This window comes from Morone saxatilis, unplaced genomic scaffold, assembly GCF_004916995.1.
Source record: "Morone saxatilis isolate NCDOM2014 unplaced genomic scaffold, NCSU_SB_2.0 Contig22, whole genome shotgun sequence".
In the NCBI taxonomy this organism is placed as follows: Eukaryota; Metazoa; Chordata; class Actinopteri; family Moronidae; genus Morone; species Morone saxatilis.
The window spans coordinates 12,248,652-12,262,405 of record NW_023339785.1 but is presented as its reverse complement, the minus strand read 5'-3'; the positions used below and the strand labels follow the sequence as shown (position 1 = coordinate 12,262,405).

At 37.8% G+C, this 13,754-nt stretch overlaps 1 protein-coding gene across 3 annotated transcripts in view; it reads left to right on the top strand.

Annotated features, from left to right (window-relative positions):
- mbnl3 (muscleblind-like splicing regulator 3) overlaps positions 1-10,970 on the top strand; it is a 29,835-nt gene extending 18,865 nt beyond the window's left edge. For 2 of the 3 annotated variants that reach the window (XM_035669156.1, XM_035669157.1), the window contains exon 7: positions 5,777-10,970. In XM_035669156.1, coding sequence (XP_035525049.1) covers positions 5,777-5,919 — 143 coding nt within the window. In that variant the 3' untranslated portion in view covers positions 5,920-10,970. Of the gene's footprint in view, positions 1-4,799; positions 4,895-5,776 lie in introns of all 3 variants that reach the window. The other variant, XM_035669158.1, reaches the window with a different exon arrangement.
- The last annotated feature ends 2,784 nt before the right edge of the window (positions 10,971-13,754 follow it).

Sequence of the window (13,754 nt, the reverse complement as noted above, 5' to 3'; positions counted from 1 at the left end):
CTCTCTCTCTCTCTCTCCCCTTTCACGTCTACCTTGATCTGTCCTGGCAAAATAAAGGCAAACCCCCCCCCCTCCCAAAAAAATATATTTGGTACATCATGATACGAGGGACTAAAGTGGATATCAGCACTTAAAAGGCATTTTTAACGTGATGGTAGCTGTAAAGAAACAGTTGTTAGTGAATTCTGTCAGACATGAATTATTGATATGCCTAAATTATACAACATAGAGATCTGCAGCCAAAACACCTACATACTGTACCTGCTCTGTGCTGATGGGAGAGTATACTGAATACTCATGCACATTTATTACACACAAGTTTCATCTTCATTTCTTGCTGCTTAGATATACCACTTCTACAATGTACTGATACTGATCAAAGCTTCAATTTCTTGTCTGCTCATCAGCTGAAAGCAGTTTGATTTTGCACTCTTATCTTTCACTGTTCAACATGTGTTTGTGTGTCTTTGTGTGTCGGCACTAACTGTGACAGCCTCGATGTCGCTTGTGTTGCCTGCACTAACCTGAACCTGTTGACTTGCCTTGACCTTCTTTACCACAACTTTTTGTCCTTGTTTTCTTTTTTTCCTCCTCCTGCTGTCCTTCTCGTCTGCTCTCCTTCATTCCTTGTTTTTCACACATGTAGCTATACATAATGTGACAGGTTCTTTTTTGTGCATGCTGCCCTCAGGAGCCATTGGTAGGTCAGCTATATCTGATATATATGTGGTGATGTAAAGGAGGCTTTATTGAATGATTGATTGGAGGACAACATGGCCGTACTGGTTAGCCTGTTTTAGCCAGTTAACTACAAATTATGCCATCCAGGCAGCTATTTATTTTCATTCATACACCAGAAATATGCATCACAGTGAATCCTTAGTTTCCAGGTGGGTTTAGTATTAGTATTTGCTTTATTTAGTTTATTATTTTAGTTAGTAATTGTATTCTTTTGTGAGGGAGTAGACAGAAAAATGAGAGAGAGAGAGAGAGAGAGAGACAGTGAAACGAAACAAAATGTTCCTGACCAAACTGAGGATGCTGCAAATTAGACTGACAGTGCCACCAGGGTGCCACAAAATATTATAGAATTTGCCTGTCATGAACTATTAAATGAATCGCCAACTACTTTAATAATCGATTGATTGTTTTGAGTAATGTTTTAAGAAAATGTGAATACTTTAGTCCTCTATGACAGTAAACTGAATATCTTCTGGTTGTGGATAAAACAAGCGTCCCCTTGGGCTTTGGGAAACGGTGATCAGCATTTTTCACAATGTCCTGACATTTTAGGGAACAAACAAATGATTGATAGATTAATTAAAATAACGTGAGGTGCAGCCCTAATGGATAATGAAAACTCTCTCTTATGTATCCAAGGAAGCTCTGACATTCAATATTTGAATCTGAAGCTCAATAAGATCCAGAATATGGATGATATTGAAATATCAATATATATTGCAGATGTGATAGTTTCTTTCCTGAGAAAAGGGGCTTTAAAAACACTCCTTGCTCACAATTGTATTATATGACACTAATGTTACTCTGATGGAGAGTAAAGAGGACTAAATGTTCACTGCAATGCAGTTCCCCTCTCTAACAAGCTGCGAGTTGTGTTGGGTTGATTTCTAACCATTGTGTACTAGAAAGAGACAGTAGTTGGTCAGCAGTAATGTAAGTATATGAGATGTGCAGGTAATGAGCTTGAACTGCTACTGTATGGTCCTTTAAAGGTGCCAATGTAGAGGTACATTCAGCCTGTGGGAGAAAACTCACTGATTATTGTGTCATCCACTGAAGACCGTATGATAGACATTCACTTTGGAGCTTTCAGCCCATTGTCTGTTCATCTCACGTCTGTGTTTGATCATGTCTGCCTGTCTGCAATCACATTAATGTGTAAGTCATTTCAACACTGTGTGAGCATGCCTTGTGCATGTACATGTGTGCATACATGTGCATACTTTATGTGTGTGTAGGTGCAGGCCGCTCAGATAGCTCGGGGAAGCGGGACGAAGACCAGCAGTCAATGCTCTCACTGTAAGCCTGCCTGCCTGCTTATATAAACCCCAGTGCCCGGACTCAGTAGTGAGGGGACTCCCTGTAGGTTATCCCTGCACAGATCACACCTTTATCAGCCCCCATAAACAGGTCTTTATTGAACTACAACCGTATTTCCACTGCAAGGTACAGCTTGACTTCTTACTTTTGGTGCCTCTACTTCATTTTCCAATGTAGATAGTACTGGATAGTAGCTGATCGTCATAGTGACATAATTTGGGAACAACCAGGAAACTACACACGGGAGCTTTACTTTGGTCTTGAAAAGCTGCAGCCAGACAAACTGCAACCTACACTGTACATTTACTGCCAGATTGACACCTCACTGCTCACCTTTTCCTCTGCTCCACCCCTCTCTCTCTCTTTTTCACACATCCACACACTAACTATGCACACAATAGGGAGCTACTCTTATAAGAGAGGAGATGAAGAGATGATGTTCTGGATTCGTCTGCACTTCGTCAGTTGACCTTGGTGTGGTTTTGTGGGCTGCTATTTTTGAGGGGAATAAAAAAATTGTGGTTGCTTTTGATGGTAGCTTTGTTGTTTAAAAATGCAGGGTTTGTGCAGGATGTCCTGTGTCGTGCAACCAATCAGTGGTCTCCAATAGTGTCACGTCACCTTTTTGTATCAGCTCAGCTCGTTTGGAATCGTTTTTTGGTACAAAAAATGTACCAGGCACTATATCCATAATGGAAAAACAGTGAGTGAAGTCGAGCCGTACCCTGCGGTGTAGAGTAGTGTTTCACTGTGTATTGTAGCTGTGTGATAAAAATATTCACAAAACTTATCAAAAATATCCACACAAATTGCAACTACTATCTGAACAATCTACTAATTTTGCAAGTTTATTTAAGTCTATTCAGTAAATGTAGTACAGTATTTGAGAAACTAAACTAACAACATATTCAAGATCTATCAGAATCAGGAACCTACACACACATACACAGAGAACAGGAAGATATGGTGTCAGTTGTGGTAAAGCTGATCTTAATTGTGGTCACAAATCTTGTATATGATAGTCATAAAACGCTTCATGAAGAAGTAATGACTATCATATACAAGATTCATGTCGTGTGTGTGTGACCTCCTCTCTTCTTGCATTTTCTGACTTGTATTTGTGTTCTTCATCCATACCACATTTATCATTGCTTCATGCTGATATCATGACAGTAATATAGCACATTTGGAAATAATTTCACTGTCAGTATAATAGAAACTCAGGAGACAGAAAAAATTAAAATAAATGCTTTCATGTGTCTGTTGCTGTTTTAAATCACAATGAAATAAGTTATAAGATGTGATATGCTGCTGGCAGGAAAAAGGAATATTTGCAGCTGCTGCGATTGTAGTCAAGCTTTCTGATTTTTGTTTTATTTGGTCGAGTTGGGAATTTTAAAGCTTTAGGGCACAGTCACATATACGCAAAATCAACAGTTCCCCCCAATCATTCTATGCGAGTGAAGAAGATAATTAAACCTTCTCTTCCAGTGGAAAAACATCTTTGCTTCGTGTGGAGTTCAAATCTGGTTAACTTTGATCAGCACAGCCTGTGGTAGACCTCTAAAACCGACTACGAACCAGAAAACTGATTTCTGTGTGCCGCACATCCTTCACTGCCCACATTTCGAGGTAGGCAAAGGTCACTCGCCTGCAGTAGCGTATGTGTGACTGTGTCCTGAAGCAGTTCTCCAGTAGTTTAGTATTGCATTTCCGTAATGTCGAATGACTCACAAGAGATCGATTGAAATAAATGTGGTCAAAATCAAAGCAGCAGAGATGCTACTTTCCCCATCATTTCCCAAGGCATCATTTCATTAGACCCTCCCTCCCCTGTTAAACGCACATAACAGAATTCAGCAGAAGACATAAGAGACAAGATTTTAGACATTAAGCGCGATTGTATGCCGTCCGGAGAAGACAACATAAGTGAAAACATCCATGTGGGTGGACAAAGAGGGGCTTTGATAAATATATACCTGTAGTGTGTAAACCAAGCTGCAGACATCATCAGGTGTTTTCTCAGACTTGAAGAAGACATACGGTACACAACCGTTAATAGTACTCCCAATGACTAGTAAAATCACCCGAGTTTATTTGTCCTAAAATTAGACATTATCCTTGGTAGCCTCCTTTGCTAACCGGTTTTGGATAGTAAAACCGTGAAAGTGAGATGTTCATCTTGCAAAGCCAGTCAGTTACTAAATCTGAAATAATCACAAAATTATCACTGAAAATAAGTAATATTGTTTCTGCAGAGTTCAGACAATATTATGATTATCAACTTACAGGACTGTTTCTAAAGAAGAGATAAACGACTGTCACATTATAGCTGTGACAGTGTTGAAAACGTCTTGTTTTTTTTTTTCTAATGGATCATATGCTCCCTCCATACACATGCCCTGTCCATTTGAATACAATTATCAGATACTCCAGTCTGATTAGATTGTATGACTGTGTATTGCCTTGTTTGTTTAACTACCATTTGTTGGTGAAACAGTTTATTTTCTTTTATGTTGTAACCGGTTGGCTGATTAAATATGTGATTTTTCTTTATCTCTCATTTCGTTTGCATGTGTCTTGATACTTGTTCAAATTCATCCTGGCAATATCACTTGACTTGTGCCATGACTTTTGATCCTACACATTTTGCCATGGTAACCATATCATTCCTGTCCCCCCTCCTCCCCGCCCACATCCTCGTCCTCTGTCTTTCGTCTGACTCGCCCGAATAAAAGTTCCCATGATGCACGGTGCCACCACCTCCACTGTTTCGTCGGCTTCGACCCCAGTCACCAATGTTCCTTTCGCTGAATCTGCCGCCTCGAATCAGGTTTGCTCTTTTATTTCAGTTCTCTTTTATTTTAGCTCAAGAGGTTCTGAGTCCTGTTCATAGTCTTCTTTCATCAGGTTAAAGAAACACCTGCCTGTAGTGTCAGATGTATTATGTTCGCATTTCATCCGTCTTCACTTTTCAGTCTGTTGTGACGTGAGCAAATGAAAACAGAATTTATTCTGAGAGGAATCTCAAAATAGGTAACTGTTTTCATCTAAAAGTTGTAGTTTGGTGTAGAACCACCGTCTGTCACAGTCTTCTACGTCTATGGACATACAGTTTGTGGTCTGGTATCGACAACCTTCCCTCACTTAAATGCTTTTCGTCTTCTTTTTACGAATTTCCCCTTCACATACAGTCTTTATTTGCCTTCTATCACATAGATTGGGCCTCTGGCTGAGCAATATAGGAAAACATACTTAGTTTCTATAATTTGTATTTACTTTGAGGAGCTTAAGGAACCACCGATCATATTTCATTGCAACATGGTTTTGCAATGAAATGGAGAGTTTCACTGTCCTATTATGGCGTGAGTGTTTTTTATTTATTTACCTGGAATACATTTTTTAAAAATTTATTTAAAAAAAAGAACATTTAGAAGGAAAATCCTATTCCACATAATTTATCAGCTTTTTTTTAACTGTCAAATCTTGTACAGCTCTGGTAATATAATGGCTGCTGGCAGCTATTTTCCATGATAGTTATTCAGAATACATTGCAGCTTGCAAAGTGGTAGTTATTTGACTTTTATTCTAAGAAAAAAATGTCTTTATTCTAAATATTTTGCAGAGTCCTCTACTGCAGGTTACTATTTTGAAGATCTTTGTATCATTGGAAATTCACTGTTCCTCCTCTCACCCCTCCCTTTCTCTCTTCCAGTAGACCCCTCTGAGCTTCTGACTCCTGATCCAGTGGAGCTTCAGTGCGTTCCCATGGAAACCCATTTCTGTCCCGTCCCCAAACTGCTGGTGGCGGCTCCAGTGGCGCTAAACTCAGTAAGCCTTTCCCGAAACCCCAGTTAAAGTCCCTGAAGCCTGCGCACTACCAGGGTGGTCAACTTTCTGAATGCAGCAAACATGTGCCTCACCTACAGTGCACACTGACTGAGTGGCAATGTGAAACTTCTTAATAAGATAGAATGAAAGTAGGAAAGCTGCGATGGTTCACGCAATACAAGCCTGGACGTATTACTGTTGCTTTAAAGCAGCCATCCTGATGCATACTGACTTGATCAGGCTGAGCAATAGAGCTCCCTCATTCTTACAGCCATACATGCCAACACCTTAAAAGTGCACACACACACACAACTACACACACACAGCGACATACACACACATTTAAGACTACATGCCCTTTATGGGTTGGAGCCATCACATGAGGCGATCCAACACATTTGACTGTTCCAAAGTCAGAAACTCTGAAAAGCTAATTCTGGAAATTCAGACCAGCTGCTGGTCTACAAGCAGTACATGTTGTCAAAATGAAAGAGTGTTTCATATCTTGTCATGTTTACGTTTCAAGATGGCTAAAAATGTAATATTTGTGTTGTACTACGTCTACCATTCAGTTTGTTCTCATGGTCTCATCTTGCCTGATGAAACGTCAATGAGTTGTTGTTAATTTGTTTGTGCCTTTGATTTATCTGCTCAGCTGCAGAGGAGACTACGTTTCCCAAAAGAATTCAAAACACTTAATAGCATACATTGAAAGATTTTCTTGTTTGCGATCAAAGGCAATATCTGTTGTTACAAAAATACTGTGTATTAGCCTGTTATTGTAAAAAAAAAATCTAGTAATTACAGTGATTGCAACTTTAAATTTATATTGTTTCGTAAATGTTAAGTATGATTGAAAAGATACAAATCTACAGAGTGACATACAATTAGGATTCAGTCACTTCTACACTAAAGGGGCTGAGTTGAGAGATTTTTAAGAATGTGGCTCTCAATTTCTTGATTTAAGAAACAAACTGCCTTAAAGCAGGTGAGGTCATTGTTCTCTATGTGAAGGCCTGTCTCTGTAAAACTCTACCAGTCATAAACCAGACAGCTGAAATTATTAAAACTGTTGAATCTGAGTGATGAGGTATCTTTAGCCATGATGTCTGATCAGTGATTGTTTCGTGGTTGTGAAGGGTGATTGTCTAATGATTGAAAAGGAAGATTTTTGTTTGTCCTGTTTCCTCCATGATTTGATATCCAAACATGGTGTAAAAGAATGACAATCTACAGGCGGACTCATGTTGATTTGTTATTACAGCCCTGCCACAAAACAATATGTCTGAGGGTCAGATCTAAGATTACAGACTTTTATAATTGGCATCTCTCAAACTTTTACATCTGATGTCAGAGTTATTGCACAAGATGGAAGCAGGATTTGTTTTCTGATGTTGTGCCTAAAGTCTGTGTGCCAAGTGGTGGTATATGCAAGGAGATGCCCCATTTAATGCAATACATGAATAATTCCTCCAAATAAGTATATCCATCTCAAACACAGAGATGTATTTTAAAAAGGCAGTTTCTTTGTGTAATTGTCTCCTTTAATAATCCAAAAGCCGATTGAATAAGTGGCACAAGATTTTTATGTTTTATGGCTCTTCAGGGAGAAAGCTTAGAACTTGAAAATGTCCTGTCTGACTTTATAATGTGTCGTTTTTTCTACTGATGTGCCCTTTTTGTCAAAAGCCAGAGTCTGAATATGGCAGCCACAGTTGTTATAACCAGAACTGAGTTATGGTAAAGCCAGGAGATGGGGGAATAAATCACTCGTTTGATGTCTGATGGTAAAAAAATAAATAATTATAAACCAGTTGGATGTCCAAATGTCTGTAAGGAACCTCTCTGTAGGCGTACAAAATTGAACATAACAGCTTTGGAAACTGGACTGAAATCACTTTTATCCAAATTCAAATGTGCCTCTTTCAAGTCTCCTCAAACCACCACTGTCAATACACTGTAAGAACAGACCAGTGCTCAAAGATAGATGTGTTATTTGGTACATTATTATAATAGTAAATCACAATCACACACAATCTGTAGTTTCTTCTCTTGAGACAGCTGTGCTGTCTGATCGTTATGTAAAGAAATAAATCAGTGAGTTGTGTGCATACATAAGTGTGTTGAAAGAGAAAATGAATCACACATTTGGTTAGTTGTAAATGCTGCAGATATTAAGGCATCTCCCACTGAGCATTATTCATTTTAAATAATGTTATTGTGTCGTGAATGTATCTAATGCAAAAACTCAACACATGCCCCTCTAAAAGACAGGCATGTTGAAATGTAATGATTCACTATATATAGACTATTTCTGAGGTCACATAGGTACCATGCTGATGCTGTGTTAAGACATATTAAAGTATGTGTATTGTTATATAGATTTATATTTAATGTCAATGGGTGGTGTGACTACTTTTAGAAATGTCTTTCACTCTCAGAAAGGGTAGAGCAGAATTGTACTTTTTGAAGTACAAATGTACACCATACGTACATAAGTACCATAAGTACATTACAGTACCATCTCTTGTTAGTCCGTTTTTTCCCCCCTACTTTTGAAAGTACCCAAAAAAAAAAAACAATGGTAAATATAAACATTTGGAAAAAGTGAGAAAATCAGCATGTTATGCTTTTTTTTTAGCATTTTGTTCCTTTTTCACATGACGTGGATTGGCCGGTTCTCCCCTGTACTGAAGTCCTTGTTTCTGTTAAAGAAAAACTTTGGTATTTTTCCGCCTGAACCCTATTTTCCCATGTTTTTGTGTCTAAGTAACTAAGGGAGACAACAATTTTTGAAATTGGTCTAGTATGGAGTGAGGGGGCTACAGCCACAAAACTGGCTACAACGTAATCCTTATGGGAAATTGCGCACCGTCAAAGTTGTTGTTTTTGCCACTTACAGTCTCAGATATTATTATAGGTGTCTGACAACAATATAGAAAGGACCCTATAGAAATACACCTTTTGGTGAAAGAGTCAGATCCTTTTTATTTCACCAGAAACAGCAGTTATATCACTATGTTCAAAGTGACCAGACCACATTGTCTTTCCACTGTTCAAACAGTGAAAATAAGTCTAGTTTGGTAGAATACACTCTTAATTAACTATAGAGTTATATGTGAAAATATCAGGAGTGGAGTAAGAGGGAGATCGGGAGAGGAATATTTTAACATCTAATTGTTTAATAATAACAATCGGAGCCTATCAGTGGCAAATACAAGCATGTTTAGTGGTTGTACATTAATGGTTCCCAATTGACCATAAGGATTACGTTGCAGCCGTCTCACTCCATACTGGTCTCACTTGGACACAGAAACATAGGAAAATATAGTCTAAGTTTAAAAATATCAAAGTTATCCTTTAACTCCCAGTCTTGGTCTGGGGAGGCTGTATACAGACGTAACAGTGTACACAGGCCATCCAGTAGGAGATGCTAGTGCTGCAACATGGATGTAATCGGCTTCCCACCATTAACACTGCAAACTGTGTTCAATGAAGGCAAGTTGGAAGCAGCACCTCCTGGGATTGACCCTGAGATTGGGTGGATTAATGTGTTTTTCCCTGTTACAACCTGGGTGCCCCAATCAATGTGCTACCTTAACTGTAGCAATTGTACCTTAAGTTCACGTTGAATTGGTATAAATGTGTCCCTTAAAGGAACAGTACGCTTATTCGCTTTCTTTCCAAGTTAGAAGAGAGATTGATACTGCTCTTATGTGTTTGTAGTGTGTGAGTGTGTGATTTGAAGCTCGAACCAGCAACCAATTAGCTTAGCACAAAGACTGGAACCAGAGACAGCTACTCTGGAATTGTCTAAATTACTAATCAACACTTCTTAAGCTCACTAGTTAATAGAATTAATTGTATCTTGTTTGTTTAATCAGAACACAGGAAAGTAAAAATAACAGTTTGTAGCTTCAGTGTGAGTTCCGTATTGGAACTGTGTCTGGGAGCAGTAACATTCTAGAACCTTCACGGTGAGGTTGCCAGGCAACCTTCAGTAGAAGTACTGGGTGTTTATCTAATTTAGTCTGCCTAATTTATTAATTTATGGGCCAATGATAAGTAATTGTTATAAACACATAACATTAACCAAAAAATCGTATATATATATAGATACGGATCCCTTACATCAGTTTGTTTCCAGTCTTTATGTTAAGCTAAGATAACTGTCTCCTGGCTCAAGCGTCATATTTACCACACAGACATGAGAGTGATATCAGTCTTCTATCTAACCCTCAAAATAATTCTTTCCAAAAAATATGAAGTATATAAATTTATTTAAAAAATCTTTTACTTGTTATCTACATGATGGATTAAATAGTACATAACCCATTATATGCCTGTTATAATACATCTGTAAAGAAATGTACTTTTTGGTATAGACACGTACTTCTCCTTTACCTTTTGAGTGTGTTGAGCAGCTACATTTTCTTTGAAGAATTTGAACAGAAATGTTCCTCTCCTACTCGATGAAATTAATTATTAGAATGTCCAGACAAATGAGTTTGTCTAAATCTTACAGCTTTGAAAGACTAGCTTTGTCCAGCCAAGAAAAACCCCCTCTCTCTAGCCTTCGTCTCCTCCCCCCTTTACATCATTATGCCTTCACTAACTGCTGTCCAGCTGGGAAAAAAAAACAGAATACTTGATTAATAAATTGTGCCTCTTGAGGGCATTTGAATTTTTAAGTACATTTCGATGTACACCGTGTATTGATGCACAAGAGCATGTTAGTTAGGGGATTTGTGGTGTGGTGCGAGAAAAATTAGTTCTTACCTCTTTCCCTTTCTCGTTTTCTTGCACTTGATTTCCTTTAGGCCTCATTGTATTTTTCCCATACAGTCATGAATCATTTTCTCTGGAATATGCAAAATGCTCTGATCATTGTGTCCAGTGACCAGATCCTTTAGCATGTGGACAGTTAATTCAGTCCTGAGCATACTTCTGTTGTCCGGGGCACAAACAAAGGGCCTTATTTCTCGATCACTGTATAAAGATGTGATAGCTGTGTATGAAAGTGACATGTATTAATGGTAAGTTAAGCTTTTTTTTTATCTGACATTAAAAAAAAAACACAGCATGAAAATAAAAAAACTCATTTATACATAGTTAATAGTTTGTGTAGACCAACAAGAAAAAATATATATGAAAATCATTTGTATACAATGATGGAGTCATTGGTAATAGTTGCTGTTGCTGTGGCAACAAAATGACAACATGGCTACCTTTCTATAATCCTAATTGTGAATTATTTCACATTCATTGAAATAACATACAACACTAACTTATTCAAAAAGGGAATGTCTTAGTTTGTCTTGTTATTGCGACGTGATTAAATATTTTGTATGGAAAACATAAATCCTTGTAATATCCAAAGGTCCTTAGGGGAGATCAGGTGTTTATTTTGTTTTGTTTATTTGACCTTAATTGTTTGGTTTTTTGTTCTTGTACATGGTGTTTTTGAGAAATAAGAATGGACTTTGGCTTTTAAAAGCTAACACCTATCTGTCAGGGAGGTAAAGAGGCTTTTGGACTAATTGAAAGATCTTCATCTTTTTCTTTAAAATCTAAATAGTCAATAATCCTCACTGCTCACCTCCTGCAGACTGGACGGCCCTCGCTCAGTTTCCTCTGTACGTAGAGGTGAGCTTTCATTAGTGAGTTCTGTTTCAGTTTTGGCCAAGAAGGTGGTCCAAAGGCCTCTTCCTGCCCAGCTGTGCTGGGTGATGTCGATCCTTGCTGAGGTGTATACGAATGTGTGATGTTCACCTTGTTTGCACTTATGTACATAACTATGTCAAAATACTCAAAATTTATTTTGAATAAATATAGATAAAAGAGTTGATTAAAAAATCAAATCAATGTATTGTTAATGATATGAGTATGTCTATCATTTTATTACAGTATAAAAAGATTGCTTTGAGGGATCTGTCTTTTGTTTGTTTGCTAGAGCCCTGTTCTTTGCCAAGCATGACATTGCCCAGCTGTAAACCATGAATGGTTTGCTTTAAAAAAGCTTTTTTCTGTTGACTTAGTGGGACATTTTTGGTTCAGTGATATAATATCAAACGAGAGAGGTGGATTAGAAGAAATAGTCAGTCTGGAACATATGTAATAAGCCAGTACTAACCTGTAATGCTCATCATGAATACACAAGTGCAGGTGCAGGTGCAGGTGCAGTCTTCTCTCCAGTAATGCACCAAAATAAAGCACAGATTAGCTCCACCTGCAGGCTGAAAGGCAGCCAGGGAAAAAGGAGGAGTAGATATAAAAATCAGACTATAGAAGGACATGGATGTGAGATGTGTTCACAGGGTTTTAAATTCACCTTCATTTTATCATTTTGTGAAATGGGTTATTCTTTGCCTCTCTGTTGTCATTATCCAAAACAACAATAAATCTGAATTCTCCTCAGGATTTTAGTCCAAATTGCAAACAACCTGGTTTTCCGATGTTATTCTTGCAGCAGCAGCAACATCCGTACACAACGCTGTTCCTTCAGATTTGGACATGTGATGCTCTTCAATTGCTATTAAAGCCAGCGATTTTGTTGCCATGGCACTTGTCCTAGTGGTGGATTGACTGAGTCATTCTGGTGAATCGGTTCACAGCCCTCTGACTCCACATGTGGTGAAAAGTACATGTGGAGTGGACTTAACATACTGCGGGTTTCCAGTCACCAACAAGTGAATAAGATTGTGATTTTGTTTTGAAATTGATTCAATGTTACCATTATTTAAAACATTTCTGTTGTAATTGTGCCTTTATCATGCAAGGTGTAGTTTTCCTTTTTACGTTCTACATTTAGATTGACATAAAATAGCACATGTATTGAGTGTGTGTAAAACTTATCCCTTTATTTAAAATCCTTCATTGGTGACTCATTATTAAATTGGGTACAATGACTGACTGAATGGTAACCTGTGGAAGATGATGAGGGCCAAAGACTGTTCAGGACTAAGCCATATGAAAAACTCTCTCTGACACTCTAGGACAGACTTGAAAGTGACTGCTGTTTCTTAGTCATCTATCGTTTCACTCTGTTTTCTGCTTGTGGTGCTTGTATGTGCTGCTGTGCTACATGCCAATTTATTTTGCCGTGTATAGCTATTAAAAGTAAGTTACTGTGCCTATGATGAGTTCTGCGATTTCTGTTTGACCTTTAATAAAACTCATAATTGTGATCCTCTTGTGGTGTATTTTGTTGTCCATTATCACCTTAAAACAATCTTTTATTTCCTGAACTGTGAGGTTTTTTACCTGTGCATGACTTGTAAAAGGAGAGATTTTGGTATGATGATTATGTATTAGACTAAATCAAACAACTGTTTTTAAAAGTACTTTTTTACATCCTGAAAGAAAACAAAAACATGAAATATATCAACCTTAAAATATATATATTTAATACATTTTGTAGAGTAACTTAATAACATGTTGAAAATCAGTGTTTCACTGATTCTAAGTTTCAAGTCTGTTGCATCTGTAACCACGCTCAACTGTGATGTCACGGTGTACCCTGGAGTACGTGTCTTCATCACTGTAACAAGGTGACAGAAGGTAACCTGCTGGGGGACAGCAAAAACATGATTTCAGCTCATGTTTGAGAATGGCTACAATGGAGAGGTAAATTACATCACTTCCTGTGACACATCTGGTCACCGAAATGAGATGATTTAAACTTTTATAAATGAGGTAAATGCAGAATCACTAACAATTATCATTTAGCAATAGAGAGAAATACATTCACCACTTATCATAATATAATATAATAATACATTTGACGTTTGATTAGTACTCTGCCTTTATTTATTGGGGACACTAAAGATACAGACAGGAAACATAGAGAGAGAGAGAGAGAG